This window comes from Podarcis liolepis, assembly GCF_965112155.1.
Source record: "Podarcis liolepis genome assembly, chromosome: 2".
In the NCBI taxonomy this organism is placed as follows: domain Eukaryota; kingdom Metazoa; phylum Chordata; class Lepidosauria; order Squamata; family Lacertidae; genus Podarcis; species Podarcis liolepis.
In genome coordinates, this window is record NC_139555.1 from 34,514,777 (window position 1) to 34,535,698 (window position 20,922).

Below are 20,922 nucleotides of genomic sequence, written 5' to 3' on the forward strand. Positions count from 1 at the left end.
CCGGGGTCCTCCCGTGCGCGTGCGCGCGAGAGGCATGGCCATTGGCTGAGCTGACTCCGTGCTGTGTAGGGAGACGAGGAAGCGGCTGCTCGAGGCTGGGAAAGGAGCGAGGGCAGAAGCGCATAGCGGGAGTTTGTGCCTCGGCTGGGCGGCATGGAGGAGCTGGACGTGGAGCCTGCGGTCACTGTGCGTCGCTTAAGCGTGTCCCTCCCTCCCTCGCTCGGGGTGTTTGTGGGTCGCGTGGAAGGAAATGGGATCCGGGGAAGGAGGTGGGGCTGCAGGTGTCGGAACGGAAGGCTCCGATTTGGGGTTTTCCCCGCCCTCTCGATCATGGGCAAGGAACTTGAGAATTGTAGATTTGGAAGGGAACCCCGAGGGTCATCTAGACCGACCCCCCTGCAATGCCGGAGTCTTTTGCCCAGCGTGGGGCTCGAACCCGTGACCCTGAGATTGCTCTACTGACTGAGCTGTCTCCATTCGCCTTTGTGTCGGAATATGCAAGTTTAATAAGTTTCCTCCACCACCAACACCACCAACCTCCTCTGCAAAGTGAGCAGAGGCAATAACGTCGTGACAGGGCCAGTTTTATCTTGTCTCCGGTTTTTCTTGCAAGGAGCTCAAGGCAGCATGCTGTGGCTCTCTTCCCCCAGCCCCATTTTAATTTTACAGTTATAACAGCGCTGTGAGGTAGGCCTGGCAGAGGAATAGGGCCGTTGCTCAGTGAGCTTCATGGAGTGTGTGTGGAGGATGTTCATTCACATGCTTAGCCTGACCCCAACCACTCCACTTCAGAGGCTTGCTACAGTGGTACCTCGGGTTACATACGCTTCAGGTTACAGACTCCACTAACCCAGAAATAGTACCTTGGGTTAAGAACTTTGCTTCAGGATGAGAACAGAAATCGTGCTCTGGCGGCGTGGCAGCAGCAGGAGGCCCCATTAGCTAAAGTGGTGCTTCAGGTTAAGAACAGTTTCAGGTTAAGAACGGACCTTTGGAACGAATTAAGTACTTAACCCGAGGTACCACTGTATTTACCTTACACCCCTCATCTCCATCCACTTGTTGCCAAAGAAGCATATAACAGATCAAAAGCATGAACAAACAAAATCCTAACCGGCGGCCCTGTTCCTCAAGGCTTGGCCATTGACCAAACTGTGCCTCCTTAAGCTGTGCAGTCTTAAGGGCAGCTGGCAGCTGGAGCCAGTTTGCTTTTTCTGGCAGGGTGCTGGGAAGCCAGCTCCCCACCTGCACTCCTTTGGCCAGTGGATGGGATCAGGCCGGTGTACCTGGGAGGCAGGGAGTGCCAGTGGCAGAGTAGTTAGAGTAGTGGTTCTCTTAAGTTTTTTCTCTGAGCCATGCTTTCGAAATAAAAATTTGCTTACACCACACCAAATTTTTTATTGGTGGTACAATGGGTTCTCTTGTTCCAGAAACTCCCTTTATTCATTCTTCATCTCCAACACCTAATTAAAAACAACTCTGCGGGACAGCCAGCAAACCTCCGAGTGCAGGAAATGTTTTGGTTCCATGCCTTTGCAGAATCAAGCAAATAACTGTGTTTTTAGTGGTTCTGCTTTGATGAAATTCACAACGTGCACAGCCTGATCTAGAACCAAGTTCAAATCAGCTACAGGGGTCTTGGCGATTAATGCCTCTGTTAAAAAAAAAACCTCAGTGATTTAATACTGCATCTGGATTTTTCTGTTTGATGAGTACTACTGTCCTGATACCGCAGTCCAAAGACGGGCTCGTGGGAGTGGTTTGGTGCAGGCATTATTATAAGAAAGAGTTAAGTTTACAGTAAGTCACCCAGCCAGGCCTCACTGCCATTACAGATGCAGAATGGACACTGCAGCAGTGAGAGCTTGCCGTGACTTGTCTGCACTCAGGCAGATGTTTATACAACCCTTATTCCCAAAGCAGCATACTCCGTTTGCCCCAAACCTCCCATCATAGCTGGCTAGTGAGGCCATATGTGGCAGCTATCCAAGGCTTCTCCCCTCTCTGGGCCTAAAGCCCAGCATCTCAAGGACTACAGATAAGCACAGCATCAAAGCAAGTCAATTAACATATATCAAAGCAAGGAAACATAAACATATATGAGCTCATTCTTGCAGCAGCTGCTCATTATTTCGGCTGGTTATCTTGACTATCAAGATGGCATTGGCAGGCTTTCCAGAACATTTCACTTTGGTTCAACACAGCTACCAAGCCTCTCATATTCCCTGTCATACATGGTGCTCCATCTGAAAAAATTTCAATACAAGAATCCCATGAAATCTCATTTTCTCCTGCCACGCTAGTGTGGCGCACCACAACCTTTGAGAACCACTGGGTTCCTCAAGCTCAGGGGTCGGAGCCCAGAGCCCAGCAGTAGCGACAGCTCCCGTCATCCCTGACCGTTGGCCATGTTAGCTGGGACTGATATCACATGGCAAGGCAAGCAAGCATGTCCAAGATCGTAGTAGGCAGTTGGGTTTGGTGTTGATGTTCTTCAAAAGAGGGTCACTCTCTTCATTCCAGCTTTTGCTGCTGTCAAGTGTATGTACAGTGGTACCTCAGGTTAAGAACTTAATTTCTTCTAGAGGTCCGTTCTTGACCTGAAACTGTTCTTAACCTGAGGTACCACTTTAGCTAATAGGGCCTCCTGCTGCCGCTGCGCAATTTCTGTTCTCATCTGAGGTAAAGTTCTTAACCCGAGGTACTATTTCTGGGTTAGTGGAGTCTGTAACCTGAAGTGTCTGTAACCTGAAGCGTATGTAACCCGAGGTACCACTGTAATTTAAGTTGCAGGTTTTTTTTTTTTAAAAAAGTGTACTTCGTAACAGATGTGTTTTGATTTCAGCATTGTTACCATATTTGCCTGTCTAATTCCCTTCCTTCCTTCTGTTTCAAACAGCTGATTTCAGAAATAAATTCTGACAAGAAACAGTTATGTTTCGAGTGGGGACCTGGGGAAATGCTGGTGTGTGAAACATTGTTTGGATCAACAGGTTGGTAACCTCTGTTACTAATGTGCATGTTTTTGATGAATTAATAGTAGTGAATAGGCCCACACAAGGTGATATAATGCCTTAGTGCAGGGATGGAAAACCTCGGGCTTAGGGAATGTATGTATGTGGCCCTCTGGGCCTATCTATCTGGCCCTTGGAACCATCCCCAAGCATTTCTTGCGTGGCAGGAATGCATCCCTGAACTCAGTTAATGATTTCTCTTGCTTGCCTGGGTGGAGACTAGAGAGGGATGTCTGAGTGTTGTAGACACTAGCAGACGGTACAAAGGTGAGGTTGTCATTTGTCGCTGCATCTACTTTTGGTTTTGGCCCCCCACATCACTGGTATGTGGCCCTTGGAAGATCACCCAGAAGGAAATGTGGCCCTCTGACTGAAAAAGGTTCCTTCCCCACCCCTGCCTTAATTCTAGCAGAGTGTTGATGTGGAATTGCATGTGGTGGGCAGGAGCATCCCAAGACAGAAAAAGTTGGTTAGAATTAGCGAGGGAAGAGAGATTAATTAGAATAAAGGTGAGAGAGAGAACAGAAGGACACAGAAATAGAGATTTATAGTTTTAGACATTGCTGCTATTAATTTTACTGGGAATACTGGTTAAAAATCATTGCCTGATTATTGCTTAATTTTTCAACAATTATTTATAACTACTTTGGCATTCAACTACAATCGCCCCTTCTTTGTCCCTCAAAGTAGACTTGCTAAGTGGTCCTCCTGATGCCCACTGAACTTTCAGCACAGGCTGTGTTAATGAATTTTAGACTCAAAATGCCTGGGTACATGTACGCAACACTTAACATGGCTTAATTTAGTTCAAGCGCTAGGGAACCTTTTTCAGTCCATGAACCACATTCTCCATGGGCAAGTTGCCAAGGATGGCATCCTTGTGGCAGACAGAGCCCAAGACACAGGTGTCTTGTGGTTAGGGGCAAAATTGGAGAGAGGATGTGTCACTAGGACTGAGAGAGGTGGCCTGGGGAAGGTCCACAGGGCTAGATAGAAAAGTCTGGAGATCCACATTTGGCCCCTGGGCCTGAGATTCCCCTCCCTGGTCTATATGCTTTAAGATAGGAATGGCAAACCTATCAGCACCTAGGTGGTAGCCCATGTTGGAATCCCATGAACATTGTTCTGAACTCTTTGTTAGATCACTGGGACAAAGTGTAATGAATTAAACAGCAGCCTTGTTCAGATATTTGCAACAGTAGTTTTCAGACTGTGCTTCTAGGAAACCCGCGAGATTATCAGAAATGGCACACAAACTTCACCAAATGACATTTTTTCTGAGGCAGTGGCGTGGCCTAGTAATCCTGGCTTAACACCCCACATGAAATATGAGTTCACCCTCAAAAACATCCTACACAAAGCTTCAAGGGTGTAAGATTCTCCCCCCCCCAGCATATAAATAATGGCGAGAAAGATCCCAAGAATGAGGTCAGTTTATAAACGAAACGAAACACTAGTACAAGAGTGTGTGTTAAAAGCATCCACGCCCTTACCGTTACAGAGCTTGCATGGAACAGAGGGAATGTAGAACTACTTTGGAATACATATGCACCCAAATAACCTCAGCGTTTTTTGTCGTGTCCCACTGTGTTGTGGGGCTGATACGCACATTATTCCCATGGTGAACTAACGGTGTTTGGCTGTATTAAAACTTCTATGTGATTTGTTTCAGAGGGTAAAGAGAAAAGGCCTGACTGCCCTTATGTCTACGTTGTTCGCAAAGATCTAGATATATACTCTCAGACTTTGAGGAAGCTTTTCAATGAATCACATGGGATCTTTGTCGGCCTTCAGAAGGACGAGAAGGAAAAGCTTGGGAAGTCAAGGACTGCCCAGTAAGTGATCTAAAAATCTTCATGTTCTGAGATCATCCAGGTAGGGGTAGTGTGCTATAGTGATTCATTCGTTGATTTACAACAAAACCTTATGAGTGTGAGTGTGCATAGCATTGCAGCCTCAGCATATTGACCTTATTTAATCTGAATGTTTCTTCTGTAGCCACTGCTATTTTCATGAATTCACTTGCTGTCTACCAGAGGGATGTAACACCCTAAATAATGTTGAGGGATACCAGTGTGGCAACGGAGAGTACATTTAGTTCATACTGCTTTCTAAGCTCATGCATGGTGCTTGGAAAGGGTCTGTCCATAATTTTTTTCTTTTTAACTCATTCTAATCAGACTCTTCTACTTTTGTCAGGTTGGTTCGAGTGAGCAAAAACTACCGCTCAGTCATAAGAGCCAGCATGGAAGATTCTCATCAGTTAGCTAGTAAGTTGTCCTACAGTGTTAATGTGAAATGCGGTGGACTTGAGTCCACAATATATGTATTTTTTTGTTTTGGCAAGTTGATCCAAACGTATGAATTTATTGTGTATACTTGTTTATAAATTCTGTTGATTTTAAACAGTTTTATTACGTCTTACTTGTTTTTGAGATTTGTTGATTATATTTTGAGAAACGCTATTTTACACTTTTGTGTAAACTGCTTAGAGATTTTTATTGTGGTCTATATGTAGATTTTGTAATCTATGCTCTTCATTCAGTGAGCTACACTACTAAGTGGTCTGTACGATATAATTTGTGAGATGATAACAATAAGAAAGTAGTCTGAATGGCTCATGAAATTGAGCTGGTCTTACAAGAAGTCAGTTTGGAAATCTTTTGAATCCCAGGCTCCACTGGGACCCAGAAGGTTCAGGTGATGGGGCCTTGGCACAGGAATAAGAACTACAGCCTTTTGAATGTAGCTGATAAAAGTGCTAATTAACTAAGTACACTGAAGAATGTACAGTGGTACCTCTGTTTAAGAACAGTCCGGTTTAAGAACAATTCGGTTTAAAAACTCTGCAAAACCGGAAATAGTGTCCCGGTTTGAGAACTTTACCTCGGTCTAAGAATGGAATCTGAACGGTAGAAGGGCAACGGCAGCAGGAGGCCTCATTAGGGAAAGCGCACCTTGGTTTAAGAACGGACTTCCAGAACGGATTAAGTTTGTAAACTGAGGTACAACTATACTGGTCTCTCCATACAGAATGGTAGATCTGGAGTGTAAATGTTTCTTTGGCTCAGAGAGCTAAGAAAAAAGAGAAAACCCTGACTTGTATATTTTTCTTTTGTTAGTTTCAACACAGGACCCAGCAATCCACATGCAACACAGCACTGAGGTAACCTAAATATTTTTTTTTTGGTGACATTTGAGAATAACTTTTTTGCTAGCATCTGCCACAGAGCTTTGCAGCAGTGCTAATTTCTATTCAATTAGTATTTTGGATTCTGTCAGAATCCCAACTTCTCTTGTTGCTTAATTGTCTTGGAAATACAGGCCTACCTTGGAGGTGTTGGGGGTTCGGTTGCAGACCACCGCAATAAAGCACTGACAGAATTTTTCCAGAAAAAACAAGTGCTGTGATAACTTATTGTTATCACTAGCCTTGTCAGCAACTGCAACCTGTCATAAACTCAGTTCTAAGCTGTATTCTTATTTATTAAATTTCTGTCCCTCCTTTCATCTGAAGGTCACAGAGCGGTTAGCAATATATTTAAAGTATTGCAATATATTCTGTAAAGTGGAGTTCATCTAGTTGTGCACAGGATATTACTGTAGTTTGATCTTTGTATTTAAAAAAATAAATAAAAAGGAGATATTTAGTGCCTGTGGAAGCAGCCAGATACTAATAAACCATGGCAAAATCTTCTGAAGTGATATCCTATGCTACCACTTGCTGTTCTTGGTGGCCAGCCATGCAAACTTGTTCTCACCACTGAGACTGCCTCTTAAGAGGCGTAGGGTCTTGTGTAACACAATGCTGAGTTTCAGAGGTACTCAAGACAGCAGAGGAGCAAGCACAAACCTCTGGATGAACCACTTCCCCACCTCCAGGAAAAAGAGGGAGGAAGGGATGCTTCAGATTCATGCCTGCAAGGTGAATTTTAAGAACTGGTGTAGTATGTGCTCTGGCTGCTGCATTCAGCACTGGTTGCAGCGTCCAAACTCTCCAAGGGCAGCCCCACGTAGAGTGCATTGTAGCAGCCTAGCCCTGAGGTTACCAGAACATAGATCCCTGAAGCCAAGCTGCCTCTGCTCAAGAAAAGCTGTAGCTAACCTATTCATGTGAAGTTGACTCCAAGCTCAACACGTGTCATTTTTAAATTAATGTCTGTTTTCCTCAGGTGTCTACTTTGTCTGCGATGGAGTTGATCTGGAATCTTTGTGAAATCATGTTCATCGAAGCAGCACCAGGTGAAAATTGGACTAAAATGAAGTCAAAATGGCATGCTTTTTGTGTTGGAAGTATCTGCAGGTCGCTTTTTTAAAAAAACAAGAGATACAGTGGTACCTCGGTTTTCGAACGTAATCCGTTCCGGAAGACCGTTCGAGTTCCGAAACGTTCAAAAATTCAGGGAAGTGTGACTGGCCCAAGGTCACCCAGCAGCTGCATGTGGAGGAGCGGGGAAGGGAACCCAGTTCACCAGATTACGAGTCCACTGCTCTTAATCACTACACCACGCAGAAACAAATATCTTTTTTGCAGCTGGTTCTCTCCTGCGTCACCTCCTTGACTGGGTTCGTCTTCATGTGTGTGATGTGGACAACATGCTTTGTGATGTTCTGAGGAGCGAAAGCCCCGTAAAACACAAAAACTTCTGGGATGCGGTGAGTGAGGAATTTTCTTAGCCAGAAAGCATTTGCTTCACTCCCCCCCCCCGAAAGAAACCTAGTTCGAACCAGAAATAAAGGGCTACTAGGAACGATTTCTATGAAATGTGCGAGATCTTTTTAGTTTAAATCAAACAGAATCATCACCGTTACATGTTAAGCATCTGTCAATGTAAGCTGGAAGTGCTATGTACCAATAATATTTTTTTGAGCTGATGTTTCAAGACCTTTCCCCAGCAAGATATGCACAAGGGATTTGTGTGCAAGGCAGTAGTTTGTAGCTCTGTGATTGCGATAGATCACTCTGGGTGCAGAGTCAAGCTGGAGGTATCGATGCCGATGTTCTATTTAACAACAGATGCACGGTCAGCTCTGCATAATGGCAGCATGTTTTTTTTGTGGTAGGAAGAGGAATAGTCCTTTACATTCGTGCTACTTCATGGCTTGGTCGATTGGGCTAGTCTCTTCTTTAGGATGCTTACTTTTCATTAGCTGCTGTGTGTGCCACTGCAGCTGCATGCATATCGATTTAGTATGTTAGTATTAACATGTTGGTGCTTTCTGGGGTTCAACTCAGTTGCAAAAACCTTGCTTTTTGCTTTTGCAGTTAACTATCTTGGTGCTCCAAGGTCGGATGGACGAAGCTCGACAACTGCTTTCTAAGGAAGCGAACACCAATCCCACTTCAGTGGGCATGTGCAAAATTTTGGACGAGCTGATGAAGAAGATGCCTGTTCTCTGTGTATGTAAGATGTTCTTCTCATGCGCAGTGTGGTTTGTTTGTCCCGTCACTTGGTGGATTGTCCGAAACCGGTTTGTCGTTCAGATCGCGATACCGGTTTCAGACATTTTGTGTTCGCAATACATTGCAGTGGTCAGGGAGCCACAATGTCTTCCCAGCTCAGATTGCATGCAGATGGCAAAGGCGCAGGCAGGCAGAAGGAGCCTGAGAAGGTTCTTGGGCTCCATCTTCCTGTGCCTTTGAGGAAGCCAACCCCCCCCCCCAAGGTGGGGAGGAAGAAGCAGCCGAGATACATTCCAGACATCGTAGTATATCAGCGTATTGCACTATTTAGCTGCTGATATATCACAACGTTGAAAACCAAATATTGCCCAGCCCTACCTGCCACTCTTCCTCAGAAGAGCCCGGGGTGACGTGTGCAAAACATGCAAACAAAATACAACACAACAGCTGTCTGCTGAAAAAAATAATTGTAACAGATTAATTAAAACAAATAGATGCACTGCTTATTAGGAGCACACCTCTTGCTTATGGAATTGAGAAGGCCTGGCAACGTTCTGCTTTGCTGGTGTTAGCAGTTCATGCGTGTGCCTGTTTTTTGATTATTTGAAGCTGCTTTCTTCTGAGTCAGACCATTGGTTCATACAGCTCAGCACTGTGAGGGAGCTCTGGCAGGAAATCTCCAAGGTCTCCGAACGGGTTTTTTCCAGCCACTTTACCTGAGATCCTTGGCATCGCTGAAGGTTGAAATGGGGACTTTCTGCAGCATGTTGTTTCTGCCACTGACAAGGATTAGGTCATTCTTTTTCATACTGCTTTCATTGTTATAGGAAATAGGTTTATTTTGTCTCTGTGAAAAAGTTGTGTAATCTTTGGTGCACCTTCAAGAAGAGAGTTGCTTCTGGGTTTCAGATATGGGCTTACGTATTTCCAGACATTGGATGCAGAAGTGTCGAGGGGAGTGGGGAGTGCAGTACATATTTGAAAGGCAGTTCTATTAACATGAATGAAATTGATTATGTAAATGTTGACAGAGGTGCTTGTCAGTGGAGCGTTATCCTGTTGTTGTTCTCCATCCCAAGAAGGAAAGTTAATGGTACAGTGCCTGTTTTGGCGTTCCAACATGTGTGCCCCTTTTCATTGGATAAAACAAAATTTCAAAAAGTTTCCTGTTCATGCAGAGTTGTTTGAAAGCACTGTAAATTATAGTGTAAGAGATATCTAAAACTAGGAAAAGAGGAAACCAAATTGCATGTTTGTTTCTTCCTTACCAGCCTAGCAACACCCAGACTTTGACAGAGATGGAGCTAAAATGGCAGCATTGGCATGAGGCATGCGAACGGTTCCTAAAGGATGGGACATTTGCTTCTAATCCGCACATGGAAACCCTCTGCAAGGTGGGTAAGGTTGAAGAATGAAATATTATGGTTGACCCCATTACTGAGTTTAAAGCAGTTTGGGGTATAGGTTCTGCAATTGCATTGAAGACATTTGGAGCTTGAATCGTTTGGCTATATTCTTTTCTGTCATACGGTGATCTTGGGCGAGTCACCAATACGTCAATACAGTATCTTGATTTCACTCGTTTGTATGAGTCATAAACCCAACAAATGGGATAGGACAAAGTGTTTGTGTATGGATGGTACCATATTTTTCGCCCTATAGGGCGCACTGGCCCATAGGGCGCACCTAGTTTTTTGGGGGGGAAATTTAAAAAAAATATATTTTCCCCCTCAGCCACGGGGCTGGGGCAGGGGATGCCCGAGCTTCCCTCGACCCCAGCCCCCAGAACAGAACAGGCTGCTGCCCGCAAGCCTTGCGAGCCCGGCGGGACCTCCCGCCGGGTGCGCAAGGCTTGCGGACATCTGCCCGAAGCATGGGGCGTGCTCTGGAGCGCGCCCCGTGCTTCGGGCTGCAGGCTGCTGCCCGCAAGCCTTGGGAGCCTGGCGGGCACTCCCGCCGGGCTCCCAAGGCTTGCGGATAGCTTCCTGAAGCCTGGAGAGCGAGAGGGGTCGGTGGGCACCAACACCTCTCGCTCTCCAGGCTTCAGCGAAAGCCTGCATTCGCCCATAGGACGCACACACATTTCCCCTTCATTTTTGGAGGGGGAAAAGTGCATCCTATAGGGCGAAGAATACAGCATATTTCATTGATTGGGTCCCTGTTCTGAAGCCAGGAGGAATGACAGACTCTCAGAAGTGGTCTATAAAACCATAACAGTTCTTACTAAGGCTGAACATCCTTACTGAGGATGATTCAACATCATGTATGTTCTCGGGTGTAACAATTTGGGGCTGCTTATTAAGCGGCTCTCTCTGCTGAAAGTTTGCATTGCTAGTACAGCTAACACTGCTGCTGCTGCACCCAGAACAGGCTACCCTACCTAGTTTTGGAAGATCAGAAACACCTGTGACAGAAGGGGGAAAAGCTAAGAGAGCTTGCTCATGCCCTTTCTGGCACAACTGCCTTATAGAGTTAGCTCAGTTGCATCTTTTAACAATCCCCCAGACTGGAAGGAATACTGGGGTGCCCAAGGAAATACTAGATCCCAGGTTCTTGAGACAAGATGACCTGTGTTTTACCAGCCAGATACATCACTTGCTCTTCCTCAACCCACCCAATCTTATACTTCTGTAGCATGAGCCCTAGCAGCCTAGGCTTGTGGGCTATTACCAGAATCCCTAAGATTGGCAAATACGCATTCCAGACCCCAACAGCCCAATTATATGAAGCTTTATTTAGAAGTGGAGGAGGTGGCAAATGGACAAAGCAGGTTAAAAATAAACAGGAGCTCTGTGGTTCAGATCTACCCGTGCTGTGCGAAGAACTTAAAAACGGGTTTCTCAGTCTACTCACCTGTAACAGAACATAGTTGATCAAATGCAGATGGTGGATTATGGGAGGGAGAACTGAAGGGGTTTGTTTTTTCTTCGTCAAGATCATGGTGGGAGATGAGAGCGCCATTTTAGAGAAGAAAGACCTCATGACTAATTGGTACCATTTTCTGGTAACCCGGCTGTTGTACTGCCACCCTACTGTGAAGCATGTGGAACTCCATCTCTACGCACAGGTAACTCGGGGGGGGGGTGGAATCACTTTTAGAGTAGAGCCGGCCACAACCTTTGGGCCACCCAAGTGGGAAAGCGGCTGGCAGTCCTGTGCTTTTGCTCCACCCATGGTTTGCCATGCCTTCTAGCTCATGACAGTGGGAGGAGGAAGTGTTGGGACTGTAGTTGAGCGATGCTCAAGTACCCTGGGTATATCCCAGACAGATCCATCTGCCCTTCCTGCCACCGACACTCATGAGAAGCTTAAGTAGCAAATTTTTGAAAACCACCACACTTTGTACCAAATCCTACCTGATCAAAAGAGGGCCTTCATTTCATAATTGTTCTTGCCTTGACCTGGGAAAGTGAGCATCCTCGGTGTTGAGTAAACCCTACCCCTTTCTGTATTCTGCAGTCAAGCATGGACCTGTTCCTGGGAGCAGAAAGCAGCCCGGAGCCTTTAGACATCATCTTGCTGGCAGCCTTTGAATTAGATATCCACCAAGTGATTAAAGAATGCAGGTGAGTATTGCCATTCTTGTCTGAGAGCGTTGGGCCAGAATTCCATCAGCTTCACAGTCCGGTATCCCAAGTATTGTAGGGCCCAAATGAATTCTTGCAGAGTAGGGTACAGCATCCAGCCTGGAGCTTGAGGCTTCTTGTCGGGGGTTCAAAATCTGCTGCTTGCGCTGCTGCTCGATCCTGTCCTTCCCGCCCCTTGCCTTTCGCTGAGGAGGGGAGGACAGGAGAGCCTACAAATCTGTCTGCCGAAGCTCTGCGCCCAGAATTCCCTTTGAGGCTTCTTTTGGGGTGCACAGCACCCTTGTGCTCTCCCCAGGACCCTATTGACTATTGAGCCTTCCCCGGAGGTTAAGGCCCTTGCTCTGTTGCCATTAGCGGCCTCCCTGGAAGTCCATATCCTAAGTATTCTAAGGCCCAAATAGATTCTTGCAAACATCATGGTGGGTGCATAAACGGGAATAAAAACGAAGAGCTGGCGAAGCTAAGAGCTTCGTGGCAAAAGCATGCACAGAGAAAATGAGTCTCTTAGGTGTGATAACGTTTGCTAAATTGGGCTGGGGGAAACGTGTCAATTTTCAGAGAGCAAAGAAATAGTTTTGTGTGTTCAATTATCATTTTGCCTTCCCTCCCTTTCACTCCTTGTATATACAGCATTGCCCTGAGCAACTGGTGGTTTGTAGCCCATCTGACAGACCTGCTGGATCACTGCAATCTCCTCCAGTCGCACAACCTTTAGTGAGTTACCCTTCCTTAGTGTTTTTGCGTTTTATCTGTCAGTGGTCAGGCCTTCCCTGTGAGTGTGGTGTTTGAGAGGTCCCTTGGCGATCCTATGGCCACCGGCAGTTCAAAGGCAAACATGTTTATTATCTGTCAGATAATAACTAAGATGATTCTTAAATGTCCTTTGCTTTACTTTTAAAAACTGCTTAGTTTTAAGTTTCCTTTTTTATGGTAACGCTTGGCATTTATTTAGCATTTTAAAAGTGCGTCATCTAAATTACAATTTTATTAATCGTTTTACATACCTGGGACTGAGACTGAGAGTACACAAGGCTGCCTAAGACAGTTTAATGGAGACATTTCCCTCTACTAGCCCTTACTGACAAAATGAATCTAAAGTGCTTATTCTTTTGGAACTGTCAGCAGTGCTGTGGCATAATATGACAGAATATTGCAGGGCAAATCCATCTGCTTTTGTTATACTCCCTAAGGGATGGTTAAGCTCTTAAACTCCCACTAGAATCTTGTTCGAATAATTTTTTTTTTTGTGTGGTGTGGAGGTTGTTGTTACATCCTGTCCAACAACTGCTGTGGTCTTTTCACAACCAATTACTTTGATCATAGTGCCTAGCAGTTCATGTTATTAGGCAAGCGCGAAGGATTTTGAATGTGGACTATACTTCTACGTACGCATTCATCTTGGAAGGTTACAAAAGTCACAGATGCAGACTTTTAATTAGTTCATTTTCCCTTCTTGAAAGCAGTGATGGAGAGAAGTGTTACTTGGTCTTTAGACTGAAATGTAGTCAACCTTCTGTTGCTCCCCTTCCCAATGGTGACTGACTTACATCACTTAGCTGAGGAAGGAGAAAATGGCAGAAACCTTTATGATGAACCCTTTGCCACTTTAATTCTGAGTGATTTTGGTGTTCTCCAGGAGGGAGAAAGCCACAACCGAAGCTGTTTCTTGATAATGGTTAGGGTTAGCTCAGTGCTTGCCACTAATTAGTGATTATGCTGTCCGCCGTTTCATTCTTGTTTCACTATTTGTAGAATGTGAAATGTATGTGAACTATTCTTAACAGTGTAGAAGTGATGTTGACACAGAAGGAGACTGGGATTTTAGTAACTTTGACAACGAAAGGACTAGCCGGAGCAGCCCTAAATTCAGTGGAAGTGATTACATGGAAATGGGAATTTTTAAATAATGTGTTCTTCTTTTAGTTTTGGTTCCAATATGCGTGAATACCTCCTGCTGGAATATGCTTCTGGACTCTTCTCTCATCATAGGTAGCAATCTTGTTTATTTTTTTTTTAATGTTATAGTATTGTGAAGCAGGAGGAGAGATTCTGTTCTGAAGAAAAAGAATAGTAAGACTCTGAAACATGAGGAAGGGTTGGTTATGCTGTATTAAACTCATGACAGTCGTTTAAGCCATTTGATGATAAGTGCTACTCTAAACACTACCTCTCTTCTTACAGATTTAAAATACAGTACTGTATGTTACCAGTATATTATTTTACAGAGACAGAAAACGGCCCATTAGATCATCACTCTCTTAAAGAACAGAGGCCAGGGTAGTATTTAGAATAGCAGTTACCATCAAATGGCTTCTAGAAAAGAGTAAAAGCCGATTTAAACCCAAAGCTAACTTAACATAAGGTTCCCCTGCTGCATTATCACCAAGTGCCCTGTAATTTTTAATATACATGCATTCATGTTAGCTTGAGCACCAAAATGTTTCACTTGCAAATTTTTACTTTCCAGAAGCTTGCAGGTCTTGTTGCATTTCAGATTGGTGAGAACTCTAGTTGTTCCTCGCATAAGGGATTCCAATGTATATAGTAGAGGAGCAATTCAGACAAAAATCCGAATTCTTTTTGTGTGTGCTCAAGACATTTCTTAATTTGTATCTGTTGAAGCTGAGCATATGGGAGCCTGACTGCAGTTGCTCTTCAGCTTGATTGATTGATTGATTGATTGATAAGCCTAATTGGTCAAAGACTTGGGAGTCAGGCTTCTAAACATAATATATCTGCTTCAATTAAAGTTAATTGTGGCTAACAGTGCAATCCGAACCATGTCTACTCAGAAGTGTCCTTATTGAATTCAGTGGTGCTTATACCTAGCTAGGTAAATAAGGTTAGGATTGCAGCCTTGTGTCCCACTGAAATAAACACTGCAAAGTAATCTTGACTAATTTAAGTTCCATACATCAACTGTAATTTGTTTTAACTGATATTAAATGGTTACAAATACTTTAAAAAAAAATTATAAATGATTGTAACTGGTCCTTGCTCTTTGTGGTAAAGCCCGGGCAAGATTTCTAATACATAATAAAATAGTAATTTCTTTACTGGGACATGGTACAAGTAACTATATCTGGATATTAACTTTATATTTCAAGATTTAAGCAGTTTTCATTGACTTCAGATTTCACTGAGTATTTTAAGGAATGTGAGGCTTTTCATGTTCACAACTTGCGTAACCCACAAAGGCCAGAATTTTTAAAGTTCAAATTCTCATTCTTTTTATCAGAAGTATCACTGCATGGACTAAGGACGATAATCTAGGGGAGGAAGTGCACATGAAAAGTGTCGAGCGTACTTTTTTCTTTTCAGAGGCTGCTCCCACAGAATTCCATGCCGCCATTTTAGTTTTTCGTTTTGAAAAGCTCCCACTTCGGTTTGCCCTGTGAGCTTGGTAGGGTCTATGAGGGCAGCTTCTGGAAAAGGAAAAGCTGGAAAGAGTTTGTGCGCAGAATGTGTGGAGACAAGTCTTTGGCTCGTGGTCTGTGTGTTGTGCTGTTGTTGTGAAATGGCTTCTAGTAAGTTATTTTGTGATAACTGCCTTTTAAAAAGAACTATTCAGTCACTCACATTTCTCCTTTGTAGCTTATGGCAGCTTGCAGTAGACTATTTTGACCATTGTCCAGAATTTGGCAGAGCGTACTTGGAGCATCATATTGAACGGATCCCTCTGGACACAGAGCATAAGGCCCTCAAAATACTGAGGATCTGTGAGCAGAGAATGATGACCGAGCAAGGTACCTTTATATATATATATATGTGTATATTTTTAATCTGTTCATATAAACACCATTTACTGAGTGCATCTCTCTCCCCTCCCAAGTCCGTAGCATCTGTAAGATCATGGCTATGAAAGCCGTCCGGAACAATCGCCTCGGCTCTGCCCTGTCCTGGAGCATCAGAGCAAAGGATGCCGCTTTTGCTACCCTCATATCAGACAGGTAAGTCTTGCTTAAGGGGAGAGCCATTTTGTCCAGCAGCAGTAACAGCAGAGAGATCTAAAAGTTCTTCTTGGGATAACCTGGCTATTGGAAGACCAACGCTTTTGTCCAGAATTGGCTTTTGCACCTGCATGTTAGAGGTGGGTTGGGCAGGGTCCCTTACACAAAAGAGGGGTAAGCTGCAGAGCACATAACAAAAGGTAAAAGGTAAAGGGACCCCTGACCATTAGGTCCAGTCTTGGCCGACTCTGGGGTTGTGGCGCTCATCTTGCTTTATTGGTCGAGGGAGCTGGCGTACAGCTTCTGGGTCATGTGGCCAGCATGACTAAGCTGCTTCTGGCGAACCAGAGCAGTGCACGGAAACGCCGTTTACCTTCCCACCAGAGCGGTACTTATTTATCTACTTGCACTTTGACATGCTTTCGAACTGCTAGGTTGGCAGCAACAGGGACCGAGCAACGGGAGCTCACCCCGTTGTGGGGATTCGAACCGCCGACCTTCTGATCGGCAAGTCCCCTAGGCTCTGGTTTAACCCACAGCGCCACCTGCGTCCCTAACAAAAGGTATTGCAGCATTAATGTGCACATAGCCCTTCAGCACCCATTGCACACAAGAGCAGAGTGGGATGGGGGTGGCGCTATGGTCTAAACCACTGAAACTCTTGGGCTTGCCGATTGGAAGGTCGGCGGTTCAAAGCCCTGCAACGGGGTGAGCTCCTGTTGCTCTGTCCCAGCTCCTGCCAACCTAGCAGTTCGAAAGCACCCCAGTGCAAGTAGATAAATAGGTACTGCTGTGACACGAAGGTAAATGGCATTTCCATGCGTTCTGGTTTCTGTCACGGTGTTCTGTTGCACCAGAAGCAGATTAGTTAGACTGGCCACATGACCTGGAAGGCAATCTGTGGACAAATGCCAGCTCCCTCGGCCTGAAAGCGAGATGAGCGCTGCAACCCCATAGTCACCTTTGACTGGACTTAACCGTCCAGGGGTCCTTTGCCTTTCTTCTTCTTTTACACAAGAGCAACTGGGTGAGGAACTCTGAGCTGTATTTCTGGAGTATTGCTGTTAATCCAGAACAGGATACAGTGTTAATACTGTGTTGCTTCTCCTTCCAATGGAAGTCATATGCACCATTTGGAGAGAGTGACTGCGCACAGAAAGGGGTCCCAGTCTTGCTAGGCTGTGACATACCTAGAAGGCAAGAAACCTCCATTTCCAAGCTGCGACCTGCATATGCTAATGACCAATCAGCAATCAGCATTCAAATACTACACCCAGGGGGTTAAACTGGCTCTTTAAAAAAAGTATACTGGTACCTCTGGTTGCGAACGGGATCCGTTCCGGAGGCCCGTTCGCAACATTAAGGAACGCAACCCTCAGCGGCGCGTGTGCGCGAGCAGCGAAACCCGGAAGTAACCCTTTCCGGTACTTCCGTGTCGCCGCAGGACGCAGCCTGAAAAAACGTAACATGAAGCAAACGTAACATGAGGCATGACGGTAGCTTGAGGCTGGAATTCCTCTGAAACTGAGAGACACAAAGTACTGCACTCAGGGCAAATCCAAGTTTCCATTTGCAAGCCCTCACTTTGAGGGGAAATGCTTTTGTCTCAATCCGACCCGCGGACGGTTCAGGAATCGCGTGTTTTTACATGAGTAGAATGTGTCCTTTCATTTAAAATGCACCTCTGGGTTGTTTGTGGAGCCTGCCTGGTGTTTTTACATGAGTGGAATGTGTGCTTTTATTTAAAATGCATCTCTGGGTTATTTGTGGGGCATAGGAATTCGTTCATTTCCCCCCCCCCCTCAAAATATAGTCCGGCCCCCCCACAAGGTCTGAGGGACAGTGGACTGGCCCCCTGCTGAAAAAGTTTGCTGACCCCTGGTTAAGCAAATCAGAAAAGCTTTTAGAGATCATTTGCTGCTCCTGCCTGAGGGGGTTTGGTTGGGCAAAAAGATAAAACTATAGTCATCTCATAGTTTATACCAGGGGTAGGAAACCTAAGGCCCATGGGCCGGGTCATTTAACTGGCCCACAAGCCGCCCCCGAACTGAGCCGCCCACTTGGTGAGCCTCCACGTGCTGCGCTAAACCAGCACGGCACGGGGACTCGCTTCCGCAGCGCCAGAAATCGCATCTGCACAGACGCTGGAAATCGTGTCTGCGCCGAGGCCGGAAATCACAGCAATCTGGCCCACAGAAGGATCTCCACTGGAGTGAACCGGCCCAGGCAAGGTAAACCTTGCCGACTCCTGGTTTATACCTTACCTGAGGGTTGCTTTCTGGAATTTCGTTCCACTACTTCATCTTTAATAACAAAGAAGCTCTCATAGGTCCATTTTGGGAAGGGTGCTTTCTTGGTCAGTCATTTCCAAATTGCTACAACTGCTGGTATGCCAGGAGAAAAAGAAAAAAGGAAGCATTCTGCCCTGGCTCTGCCTCTTTCCAATCAGCCTCTGTTGAGATGGATAATTCTGCCTTGGCTGTACAGCAGGTAGGACTGGCTCATTCCAAATCGCTCAGAGAGGCAGCAGAATTAGCTGCCCTTAGAGGACGCTCTGTCTGTAAAGTTTCTCCATTCAGGCTGTGTGTTGAAAACAGTGACTCCTGAAGAAACATGGGATGGAGGAAAGGTTCCTTTGAAGGCAGGCCTTCTAAAAAATGAAGCTAATTTGAAGAGTTAAGAATGAAGTGTGCCTCTCAGTTCAATTCAGGGGAATACATGTGACTTGATTATTAGAAGTTTAAGAAGCACTGTTCTCAATTCCAGGAGGCAATTCCATTCACAACAGCAGGTTTTGAGTCTATAGAATACTTGTTTGTAAGAGGATGGCATGTTGAAGTAACAATATGTACACATTGATGGTTCAGAGCGATAATAATCTTCCCACCTATTCCGCCCCCTCTAGATTTCTGAAGGAGTACTGTGAAAGAGGCTGTTTTTCAGATTTGGATCTTATTGACAACTTGGGACCATCCATGCTGCTTAGTGATCGGCTGACATTTCTTGGTGAGAGCTATTTCTTACAGCCTCTTTTGAAAAGGAACGACATGGTGCGCTGAGCGATGACACCACCACTTGAGGAAAGGGGACTGAAATTCATTTTGCAGTGCATGCGTGAAGCAGTGCAAATTCCACATCTCGGAACAACCAACCATGAAACCAGTTGTTACAGCCTTGCTTAGCTGGAGGACATAACAGTAGTCTTATCATGAGTAACTAGACAGACTTTCTAAGACGTTTCCTCTTTACGTCAAGGGCATATTTGTTTTTTTAAAAACCACAGGAAACAAATGCTTCCAGGTGTGGTAACACTAATGTTGCTGGCTTGTAGCTCAGACAACCACAGGAACGGATCCTTCCTCTGTGGGCCTTGCATCAGTGTGATGGCAAATTGAATTGAGGTTTTCTTATTGATAATCCAGTGGAGGTTTCAAGGATTCCAGGGTACTAATAAAATGGGATAACGTGGCTGGATCTGGCAATATGTGACTACTGATTTCTTTTTCTTAACAGAAATAGTTAGAGGGAATGTGACACAGCCTAATCATTTTCCCAGCCTGAAGGCACTTTGAAACTAGATAAATTAATCTTTCAAATGCCCTGGGTACAGAAGTGCAGCCATATAATGCTGAAGTTGGCATCAGGGTGAAATTGAAAACAGAAACCATCTTTAACTTCTGAGTTTCTGCCTGTGTTTTCATGTTCTTATTTAGCTTCTCTAAAACTTTAAGGTCTTAATAAGATTTTTTTTGCTTACTCAATGAAAGGTGAGATTTTCAGGGCTTTAAAAGCTGGTCCAGTTTGCATCAATAGCTGCAAATACTTTTTTAAGGCTCCCTGAGATGTAGTGATTGTTTTCTGTCTTTCTCAGCCTTTGCTATCCTGGTGACTTCCAGGTGTTTTGACTGGCAGGGTTGATGGGAGTTGTAGCCCAAAATATCTGGAGGGCACCAGATTTTGGCAAAGCCTGCTGTGCATTATGGAAACAGTTCGGTAGCAATTGATCATGATTTGTTCCATTGACATGAATGGGGCTTAATTAATGTTAGTAGTTGTTGGTTGCAACTGCTTCCTTTACTGGATCGCCACCAGAAATCTCAGCTTCCCTAAACGACCAAGATGCTAGGTGGCCATAATGCAGTTTTAATGGATCACTCTTAAGAAATGGCTTTGCAAGCCGACGGTGTGCTACCCTGAAAATGTGACAGGGCTGAATTAATGTTTGGATACAGGGAAGTACCGGGAATTTCATCGGATGTATGGCGAGAAGCGGTTCTGTGCAGCGGCTAAGCTGCTGTTGACATTGATGACGGCTCGTATTGCTCCTTGCTCCTTCTGGATGACCTTACTGACTGATGCACTTCCGCTCCTGGAGCAGAAAGAGGCAAGTGTGATATTTCCGAACAGTAGAAATACCTGCCGGTGGTGGTGATGGTCTAAGGAATGTCCCCACTTTCCTGGGAAAACTAATCACTTGACAGGGAAGCATGTGACCCTGTGCTCCCACCCCAAGTAGCTTTCAACAAAAGCCCAGAGAGCTCCAGAGCTGTATGGTTGTGAAGATTCACAGTGGCAGCATATAGGCAGCCAACTGCACTCTGTAATTGCTAAAACTCCGTCTAGTGTTCGCAGGGGAGATGGATGTGTGACCTTCCTCTTTGATCATCTGCTTCTTCAAAGAAACAGACTGATTACTGAAAGAGCTTTAGCGTTCCTGCAGATGGGTTCAGTTAACCTTGATACTAAGCTGTAAGTCATGAAGTTTCCCCTGAGGTTCTCTGCCAATTTCTCAAGGGCTTGTATTTCAGTAAGCTGGTTAACTCTGAATCCTTTTCAGAGGGACAGAAATGGAAGTGGTGCTCTACAGAAATCAGTTGGCCTTGGTCTACAGCACCCAACCATCAATTTGCAACACTTTTCCTAAAAGCCACAACCAGGCTGAGGAAACCAAAGTGTAGATATTCAGC

At 45.0% G+C, this 20,922-nt stretch overlaps 1 protein-coding gene across 1 annotated transcript in view; it reads left to right on the forward strand.

Moving 5' to 3' along the window:
• NUP85 (nucleoporin 85) overlaps positions 1-20,922 on the forward strand; it is a 22,150-nt gene continuing 1,228 nt past the window's right edge. Inside the window, exons 1-17 of the mRNA XM_083487168.1 lie at positions 1-186; positions 2,900-2,993; positions 4,687-4,849; positions 5,214-5,284; positions 6,137-6,180; positions 7,187-7,256; positions 7,549-7,670; positions 8,281-8,415; positions 9,690-9,812; positions 11,354-11,485; positions 11,878-11,984; positions 12,636-12,719; positions 13,929-13,994; positions 15,600-15,751; positions 15,838-15,955; positions 18,861-18,961; positions 20,188-20,339. Coding sequence (XP_083343294.1) covers positions 154-186; positions 2,900-2,993; positions 4,687-4,849; positions 5,214-5,284; positions 6,137-6,180; positions 7,187-7,256; positions 7,549-7,670; positions 8,281-8,415; positions 9,690-9,812; positions 11,354-11,485; positions 11,878-11,984; positions 12,636-12,719; positions 13,929-13,994; positions 15,600-15,751; positions 15,838-15,955; positions 18,861-18,961; positions 20,188-20,339 — 1,767 coding nt within the window. The 5' untranslated portion in view covers positions 1-153. The remainder of the gene's footprint in view (positions 187-2,899; positions 2,994-4,686; positions 4,850-5,213; positions 5,285-6,136; positions 6,181-7,186; positions 7,257-7,548; positions 7,671-8,280; positions 8,416-9,689; positions 9,813-11,353; positions 11,486-11,877; positions 11,985-12,635; positions 12,720-13,928; positions 13,995-15,599; positions 15,752-15,837; positions 15,956-18,860; positions 18,962-20,187; positions 20,340-20,922) is intronic.